This window comes from Magnolia sinica, chromosome 7, assembly GCF_029962835.1.
Source record: "Magnolia sinica isolate HGM2019 chromosome 7, MsV1, whole genome shotgun sequence".
In the NCBI taxonomy this organism is placed as follows: domain Eukaryota; kingdom Viridiplantae; phylum Streptophyta; class Magnoliopsida; order Magnoliales; family Magnoliaceae; genus Magnolia; species Magnolia sinica.
In genome coordinates, this window is record NC_080579.1 from 2,263,903 (window position 1) to 2,274,502 (window position 10,600).

Sequence of the window (10,600 nt, forward strand, 5' to 3'; positions counted from 1 at the left end):
AAAGTCTCAAACAACAAACCCAATGGTCAAAGAAAAAATAAGGAAAAATAAGTATAAAGATTTATGTAATTCGACAATATAGAACAATATCATACTTATTTCTTCTAAACTAAAAACAATAGATATCATAAATACATGACTTGCTTCTTTCCTACTTTTCCTTTATGCAAGAAAACTCTCATCAAGTAATATCCTTAGAGAGAATAATCTTAGAGAATATAATTCTCTCCACCCATGTTCAGTGACATACAGACTCTATTTCAACACCGGATCAAGTGCTCATATGGTGTGTGAGTGTGTGAGTGTGTGAGGTGTGGGTGTTTTAACCAAAACAAAAAAGAAAAGAAAAAGAAAAAAAGTCTAACCTTTTGGATTCCATCAAATGTCCACCAAATGCATAACTTGCAACCTTGTGGACCACACCACAGGAAACAGTGGTAATTGAACTTGAAGGCCCATCATTAAAAACTTCTTGGGGGCACTAAAGTTTTGGATGAAGCTGATTTTTATGTTTTCCATTCATCTAGGTGTGTGTGATTTAATCAATAAGTTGGATGGCAAATAAACATTACAAAGGGCCTTAGGAAGTTTTAAATGGTTGGCATTCAGTCACCACTATTTTTTGTAGTGTGGTCCACTTGAGGTTTCGATCTGCCTCATTTTTAGTCTCATGCCCTAAATTGATCTTTAAAAAAAATAGATGAACCATAGAGCACCATCAAGTTGCCACCACGCTACTGGTAGCTTCAGTAGGCAATCCACCTCCTGTCATGAGGACCACCTATGGAAAATAAGCCACATCTCTCACATTTACTAACCCTCAACTAATCATACAAACCCATTCAATATAGGCCATTATGTGGACCAGCTGATGGACATCCACACCGTTCATTTGGTGGGTCCCTTCTGGTTTATAGCATATCCCAAAAATCAGCCATATCCTGAACTCAGGTGGGCCATAAGGTCCACACCATATGAAACTATTCTTATACTTAAAACATCTAAAAGCACTTAGTAGGGCCCACTTGATTTTTAGAATGGCCTGAGATTTGGTGTGACCCCTCATCCAAGTGGGAGGCCCACAATAGATAGGCCGGATTCTGAACCACATCTCATTGGGTCCTCTACACAATTAGGAAGGTTTCAATGGGTGGAAATTCACTCTCAATTGATGTATGTGGTGTAGCACGCCTAAGTCATGAAGTGCCCTGATTTTAGGTTCATGGCCCACCATGGAAAGGTTCATCAGATTAATGGGGTGGATGTCCAACACACAGGCCTACATGGTAAGCTACCATGAGGTTTACCTTATAGTACCTTCAATCATATCTACCATCAACAGAGAATGCTCCAGTGCACTGAGAGCACTGTAAGTTATACAGCTCTTAGTCACATTGATTTTGTTAGACATTCAAATTGATTAATCTGAACCGTTCATAAGTCCAAAACACATTCCATAGGCTACCGTGCAAAAATCACATCAATCAGATTATCCAATACATCCTTAATTTGGCCTTTTTTCTATACCATCCTTTTCCAATCCATTAATGGGATGGTTATAATTGCCTAAAAAACGATCGAAATGAATTGTTATTTTTTCGTGTAAATGGTATTGACCATGTCTAATTAAAGGATTGTATGTGTGATTAAAATAACGGTATCCATGGGACCAGTGATGTCCATGTCTGATAGAAACTTAAGTAAACCTACTCAGGTGGATTTGACTGGTCATCCCAACACCAACTAGCTGGTGTCAAAGCTTTGTGGGCCCCACTATGATGTATACATTTTATCCACATTGTTCATCATTTTCGCCCTTATTTTAAGGTATGAGAAAAAAACGTGGCAGATCCAAAGCTGAAGTAGGCATTTTCACATGAAACAGTGGTAATTGAAAGGTTACCATTGAAAACTTCATATCTTTCAACTTCGATATCTAATCCATTTGGACAATGTGGGACTCACTGTGATGTAGAGCACGTCGCGGACTGTTTTATGGCCAAGATGGATCAGAAAAGGCCCTGTTGATAACAGAAGTGATCCGGACCGTCGGACCTTAGATTGGCGTATCTCACAATCCAGAATGAGTTTTCGGGCATAAAATATATGATTTTGGGGTAGAACAAGCTACTTTAGCCACCCAACACCGCTATGTCAGGTTGCGCAAGCTGGTTTGATTATAACTCTTTATCCATTGGGCTTTAGGAGTTGCACTCAACGTGAAAAGAGCTTAGAATAATTAGGAGAACGGTTTGGTGAAGCCAAATAGGACACTTACTATTTTTGGCCGAAAACCTAATGCACTTGTAGACATCACGACCGTCTATAAATAGTAAGTTGCGAATTCTAGGAGTTTTAGTTGTGGTTTGCTTCTGATTTCTCTCACATTGCTTGGTATCCCTATTTAAAGGGTTGTGAACTCGTTTATTTTATTCATCAATTAAATTTGAAATTTATTAGAATTTAGAGAAGCTCTCTGCGTCACACTGTGTTCTATATTCACCATCTAATCCATTTGGAAAATGCATCTGTCTGGGTTGAATGGATGTCAAAAAAAGTAGGCTATTGAGAAATTCAGGTGGGCCACAAGATGTGATTTTAGAGGTCTTAGGAATAAATTTGCATGGTGTCCCCTGCCTGAGTATTGGATGCCATAAAAACATCACAGTGGCCCCCACATATCGATTTGTATGTTAGGCATATCCTGGAAACATTTATACCGGATCCTGTCCTCACTTTCTGTCTATCATCCGATGCAAACGTTCATTGGATAAGTTTCACGCACAAATTGATATCTGGGATCCACCATGATGTTTTAGTGTCATCAAATCCATCCACCACAAGTGCCTCCACCTATTCTCCTTATATTCCGGAATCCAATCAACCCAAAATTCAGGAGGGCCACACCACATAAATCATGCCTAAAAACCTCTAAAATCACGCTTTTATAAGCCTCCATTTACATGCCACCAAATAACTCATTGATTGTAATCAACCTATGTAATAAACTATTAGATAGTATTTGGTTGTAATCAACTTACATAATAATGCTCTCATTGCTTGTCCCAAGCTAGGATAAAGGAGAGTTGTGTTAGATTGACAGCCGGTGTCAAGCTCATACATAACTTCTTTTTTTTAATCATGGGAGCAAATATGTTTATTTTTATGAACAAACCTACAAGCTTTCCATCAGGACTTCACCTCAATGGATCAAAAGTTATGATTGAACTAAAACTTACCATAAATAGTAAAAACAGAATTAAAAAGGACTTTCGACTGTCGATCTGATGGAATCTCGTAAATTCGGCATGGCAACCTGTTGTAGCTAAGGTAGCTTCTCCTACCCCAAAATCATATATGGTGCATCAAATAACTCATTCCAGTTTGCGAGATCCGCCTGTTTTAAGGTTCTGACGGTCCAGATCACTCCCTCCTCTGATCGGGCCTTCTCTGGTCCATCTTGGACATGAAAGTGACCGTGACCCACTCTACATCAAATAGTATAGAACCTGAATTGGAGGTCATAGCAGTAGCAACTGATGACAGCAAACCTCATGTTGGGAGGAAGTTTGAATGGACTTCACCTCAAAAAAAACGACGGGACCCGCCTATCAAATACCCCGCAAGCTTATGCTATAACTTGTAACTGGATTCATGTAGCTGATTCGATAAGGCTAAAATGATGATGATGATGATGATCTACATGTGACCAAATGTGTTCATGTGACACGTGGATGCATGATCTAAAGGTTTAGATCTCGCACCCATGTGACACATTAGCATATATGGTGGCATGTAGATGGGCCGCCTTATGCACATGTGGAGGCTTACCAAAGGTTTTTTTTTTAAAATTACATTGAATACACTTACCAATTAAACGGTTTACATGTGCTATAGTCTAATATTGTAGTTTAAGTGTGATTATGTTGAGATAAGATTCAATCAATTTGGTCTCCCAAAATATAGTATGTGATCGACATGTAAATCCTTGGATTGTCCTTTATACAATTCTTGAACGAACGGTTTCAAATTTTTAACGCCGTATGGAAAATTCTCTTTTCTGAATATATGAGCATTCATTGATTTTCCATGGTGTAAGGTATCTTACAAGGACAATGGTTCCACAGCAGCAGAGGCATTAAATTCATGTCCAAAGAAAGATCAGATATTCAATCAGCTGTTGCCCAAGAGTCCATAGGTTGTGGTGACTTTGAGCAGCCTGCATTGGTAGTAGGATCCATAGACCCAATTTGGTCTATTGAACCTATTACGTCCATAGATCATTCCGGGGCTGAAATAGTGATGCAATGATGAATGTGAAGAGGTCGATCACCGTCTTTCTCAAGGGGATAACTACTCCGAATTCACAGAGCTTCTCTAGACTCCTCACAGCGATACATCGAATCCACGAGGGAAAATAAGAAAATAGAAATAAATTCTATAAATTTGAAAATTGATTGATTGATGATAAAACCGAATTTACAACCCTTTAAATAGTGATACCAAGAAGTTTCAGAATCAAACTCCAACTGTGACTTACTATAAATAGTAAACTTGTTCCTACTAGACTTCATGATTTTCGGCAGTAAGTATCCTATTTAGCTTAACCATGTTATTCTCCTAGTTTTTCTAAGCACTTTTCATGTTGGACACAACTCCTAAAACCCAATGGATCAAAAGTTATGATTGAACTAAAACTTACCATAAATAGTAAAAACAGAATTAAAAAGGACTTTCGACTGTCGATCTGATGGAATCTCGCAAATTTGGCATGGTAACCTGTAGTAGCAGAGTTGGTTGGCTAAAGTAGCTTCTCCTACCCCAAAATCATATATGGTACATCGAATAACTCATTCCAGTTTGCGAGATCCGCCTGTTTTAAGGTTCTGATGATCCGGATCACTCCCGCCTCCGACCGGGCGTTCTCTGTTCCATCTTGGACACGAAAGTAACCACGACCCACTCTACATCAAATATTATAGAACCTGAATTGGAGGTCATACCAGTAGCAACTGATGACAGCAAACTGCATGTTGGGAGGAAGTTTGAATGGAAGAGGTCCCCATAGAATTCTATAATGCATATGCCAAGCTATGCGGCTTTAGCGTATTTCTTCATCAAGTAAGAAATATGCCGAGCTCTGTCTCGTTCCAAAGAAGGGAAGAGACAAAACAAGTTTATTGAGAACTAGCTCCTAGACCAATCACTAGAATCGGTTGTTCTGTAAGACTTGAGGTTAGAAGTGAAGCTGAGAATAGATGGGTTGTGACAAAGTTCATCGAAAAACACTGTCATATCTTGACAGACGCAGAGCTCGATTATGAAATGTCAAAGCTCGTTTGGCAGAATGAATTAGGACGTCTTTTCAAAAGGTTTATAAATGTGGCAAAGAAGTTGGGAACTGACTTTTGCATTTGCTATGGAAACAAAAGATTCAAGTGCAGTAAGGAACTTGCTATCAGTGGGTAGAGTGGGGGGAGGGATAGGTGTTGTGGAAGGGATATGGATCCTGAAATGGATATTTTTCATTCTATTTCCAGTAACATTTTAAGATTTAAAATTTCTAAAATCTATTTTGAAGAATGTGTTGGGATTCCCACACAAGCATAAACCTTTTCTGGTTGTTGGAGGAATGGATATCTTTGGTGCTCTGATTAAAAGGAATTCCTTCCTTGTGGCATCTTCTCTTACATTGAGCACATGATAATTTTGGTGATGTGTTCTACTTGGAAGGGTAACCTCAACCAAAGGATACCGTTAAGACCTCACTGCAAAGCATCAGTTGGTTCAAGTGGGACCCATGGGTCATTTCCCAAGACATGGATCAAACGGGTCTTATTGCAGATTGGTGGTGCTCCTACCCAGATTAGAAGATCCAAGTCATCCAATCCTTTCACTTGAGTTTGATGAGGACCATTTCCATTTTAATTTTCTTAACCATCCATCTGTTGGCTTCCAAAACCAAGGGTTCAGAAAATCTATTTGCGGATTTTTATGGGGTCATGGTTTATCCATTGTGGAACACATGAGATCAACAGTCCGGATTGTCTAAGCCATGGTGGGCCACACTTGTGAAAGCTAAGGACATATGCTTATCCTTGGGTAGAGATCATCTTATTCCATACCTTTCTTTAGAATAACTAATTAAACTTGAAGTGGAGGGAAGGTTTTGTATCAATCCTATGAAAACAACACTCTTTTGATCAAACACTTGCTATAAAATGTGAATTCAATTGTACCAACAACTGCAAAACAAACATTTGCATCTCTCTCTCTCTCTCTCTAGAAGAAAAAACAAAATAAAGGCTAAAGTGTAAAAGCTTTCTTATTAATGACGAAAGTGAACGTGAGTACAAGAGCCATAAGCTGTTCTTATTTATAGGTCAGTACAAGATACTTTTAGATAGTCAGAGTGAGCTGTGCAGAATCCTTCGTTAACTCCTTGCAGATTTTGTAAGGCTATACTTCCTTATTTCTCCATCCATCCTTATTATTCCAGCAGTCTTACAAGAGTTTTGAAATTCAAATTCTTTTGATGAGTCGGAATCACGCTGGTCATTACCCTCCTGCAAACTTGGCCAGGGGTGGAGGTGAAGTTTGTTTCTGAAATGTCCCAAGAGTGCTTTTGACGTTGGTTTTGTGAATATGTCAGCAACTTGATTGTAAGTGGAGACATGACAAGTAGCAAGAAGACCAAGCGCAACCCACTCTCGCACAAAATGATAATCCAGTTCGATATGTTTGCTATGAGCATGAAAGACGGGATTGATAGTTATATGTAAAGAACTCATATTATCACAGAATAGAACCAGTGGACGTGGCATTGGAATCTGTAAGTCACGAAGTAGAAAAGCGAGAAAGGTGCAGTAACCAGAAGTGGACCGTCTGGTGGAAGGACATCCTGCCCAATCTGCATCAGAGAAAGCATATAGATCAAGTGTAGAGTATGAAATAAAATGGAGACCAAGGTGTATAGTACCCTTGACATAACGAAGTATCCGTCGCACCATCTTCATATGTGCATGTGTAGGTACATTCATAAATTGGGAAGCATAATTAACACAAAATGAAATGTTAGGTCGAGTGAGTGTAAGATACTAAAGTGCTCTAATAATACTTCCAAAATGTTGAGGAGGTGTGGTGTCGTTAAGACCTTTGGTTTTAGACTCCATGGGAGTGCTTATGGGTTTATAGTCTATCAATTGTGTTTTTTCAAGGATGGTAAGAGCATAGTGAGACTGTGACAAGTGAAGTCCATCTTGTGTTGGAGTAATCTGAACACCCAGGAAGTGGTGAAGAGGGCCAAGATCCTTCATTGCAAATTTGAAACTCAAGATTTTGATGAAGCTGTCCAATAACGTTTGACTAGAGCCTGTGATAAGCATATCATCCACATATAGAAGTAGAATTAAGGTGTCATGTGGAGAGTGTAAAATAAATAATGAAGGATCAGCTAAACTGTAGAAAAAACCGTGATGGATCAGAAAAGCACTAAAGCGATCAAACTAGGCTCATGAAGCTTGTTTCAAACCGTAGAGAGCTCGTTGTAGCTTGCAAATATGTTGAGGATGGTTGGGATCGGTCATGCCAGGAGGTTGGTCCATGTAGATGTCCTCCGTGATGTTACCATGGAGAAAAGCATTCTTTATGTCAAGTTGACGTATGTCCCAATGTAGAACCAGAGCGAAACTAATGACCAGTCGTATAGTGCCAGGTTTGATGACTAGTGAAAATGTCTCTGTATGGTCAATGTTGTCTTGTTGGTGGTAGCCTTTGGCAACAAGTCTAGCTTTCAACCGATCAAGTGAACCATCAGCTTTGAGTTTTGACTTGAATACCCACTTCGAGCCAATGATGAGATCAACAGTCCAGATTGTCTAAGCCATGGTGGCCACACTTGTGAAAGCTAAGGACAAATGCTTATCCTTGGGTAGAGATCATCTTGGAGGGAAGGTTTTGTATCAATCCTATGAAAACAACACTCTTTTGATCAAACACTTGCTATAAAATGTGAATTCAATTGTACCAACAATTGCAAAACAAACATTTGCATCTCTCTCTCTCTCTCTCTCTCTCTCTCTCTCTCTCTCTCTCTCTCTCTCTCTCTCTCTCTCTCTCTCTCTTCCATATCTTCGAAGTCCTTCCAATTTCCTATTTCTAAACCTATTTGAACTCAAATTCCTCCCTTTTTCCCATCTACATACCAAAACAAGGAGAAAGAAATCATGGTGGATTCACTCGTCTCCATCGCAGTGGAGAAGTTGAACACCATACTCCAAGATGAGGTGGCTTTGGTCATGGGTGTCACCAAGGAGATCAAAAAGCTTTCCAGTACGTTCACCTTGATCGAAGCTGTGCTTAAAGATGCTGAAACTCAGCAAGTGAAGGACGAAGCGGTGAAGATATGGTTGGAGAAGCTCAAAGATGTGGCCTACGATGTGGACGACATACTAGATGAATGGACGACGGAAACTCTCAGTTCACAAGCACCCAATGAAGATAATGGGTCCTGTTTCAGCAGGAAGAAGATAAGAAGCTTCCTCTCGCCTGTTAATTGCTTCAATCATGTCATGTTACACCACAAAATTGGGAGTAGGATAAAGGAGGTGAAGGGTAGATTAGATGATATCAAAAAAGAGAAGAGCCTATTGGGTCTTACAATGGATAGTGGAGAGACTGGGAGAGTGGATAGTCAACTGAGGCAGGGCGAGATCAGCGCACGAGAGACAGCCTCCCTACTTGACCGACCGTCAGTTGTCGACAGAGAAGATGACAAAAATGAAGTCCTAAACTTGTTGCTGAGGGAGAGTAGCGGAGAGGTGAATGAGGTGCCCGTTATCATTTCTATCGTTGGAATGGTGGGATTGGGGAAGACCACCCTTGCTCAGCTCGCCTACAACGATGAGGAAGTCAAGGGGCATTTCGAAATGAGAATATGGGTGTGTGTTTCTGAAGATTTTTCTGTGAATTGGATTACAAAATCAATCATAGAATCTGCAAATGACTCTATTTGTGAACTACTAAACTTGGATCAATTGCAACTTCACCTTCGTGAAATGTTGCAAGGAAAAAGATTCTTGCTTGTGCTCGATGACATTTGGAGTGAAGATAGTGAGAAGTGGGACAAATTGGGACTTCCATTCCAAGCTGGTGCATTAGGGAGTCGAATCGTCATAACTACTCGTAATGAAAAGGTTGCATAGGCAATGGGAAGGGCTCACATATACAAACTGGCGGTCTTATCCGATGACAATTGCTGGTTAGTGTTCAGGCATAGAGCGCTAGAGCATCGGAGTGCACAAGAGCATTCGGAGTTGGAAAAGATTGGAAGGGAAATCGTAAAGAAGTGTGGAGGGGTGCCTCTCACAGCAAAGATAATAGGGAGTGCCATGTGCTCAAGAAAGACGAGAAGGGAGTGGGAGCTCGTCTTGGGAAGTGAGATATGGAACTCAGGTGATGTCTTGGGGGGTATTTTACCGGCTTTGTTACTAAGCTACCATGATTTTCCTCCTTATTTGAAGCAATGCTTTGCATATTTCTCCATCATCCCAAAAGATTGTGAGATAGGAAAGGATACAATAGTCAAGCTATGGGTGGCACAAGGTTTCATCCGCTCTGACAGAAGTAGAGATATTGAAGAAATTGGTGGGCTGTATTTTGATGATTTACGAAGACGCTCGTTGCTCCAAGATGCAGAACTTGATGATAACAAGAACATACTCTGGTGCAAGATGCATGCTGTAGTTCATGATCTTGCACAATTTGTTGCAGCAAGTGACTGTTCATTGGGGGAGAATCTGGAGATAAAAAAGCAAGCCTTGCTGAACCTAAGCAATGTCCGCCATTCTTTTTTAATTGTCAGTGATGACGTTGCTGAAGTGGCTTCCAATTTGGCCACCTTGTCCAAGGCCCATAAGTTGCGGACATTGATACTCGGGTCAAGAATCTCGAGGCTGCCACACAATTTATTTCATCATTTGAGATCCCTGAGGGCATTGGACTTGAGTTACATTCCCATTAAGGAATTGCCTCGAGCGGTAGGACAATTGAAACACTTGAGATATCTTGATTTGTGTTCTACAAATATAGTGGAGTTGCCAAAGGAAGTGAGTAATTGCAGAAATTTACAGACCTTGAGACTCACTTACTGTGAGAAGCTAAGCAAACTGCCTAGAGGGATGAGGAAAATGATTGTCCTGAGACATCTAGAGTTGGAATACACCCCCATGCTGAACTACTTACCTCAGGGTATAAGGAGACTAACTGGCCTGCGGACGTTAACAAAGTTCATTGTGGGGGGTGATGACAAAGGTTGTAAATGCCGAGAGCTGAAATGCCTCAATCATTTTCAAGGAAGTCTTCAAATTAATGGCTTGGAAAATGTGAGGAGCAGGGATGAAGCCAGGAAGGCAGAATTGTATAAGAAGCAGCACCTCCATGCATTATACTTTAGGTACGGCTACAGACGTGATGTACCATTGGATGATGAGGTGAAGAGAATGGAGGATGTGCTTGAAATCCTCCAACCCCACAAAAACTTGAGACAGCTTAAAATATGGTATTACCAAGGTTCCAAGCTTCCCAAGTGGATAGAAGATCC

General features: G+C 40.3%; 1 protein-coding gene across 1 annotated transcript; it reads left to right on the forward strand.

Annotated features, from left to right (window-relative positions):
- The first annotated feature begins 8,225 nt into the window (after window positions 1–8,225).
- Window positions 8,226–9,203, forward strand: LOC131251871 (putative disease resistance protein RGA3). The gene has a single exon (XM_058252864.1). The coding sequence runs from the start codon at window positions 8,226–8,228 to the stop codon at window positions 9,201–9,203; it is 978 nt and encodes a 325-aa protein (XP_058108847.1).
- The last annotated feature ends 1,397 nt before the right edge of the window (window positions 9,204–10,600 follow it).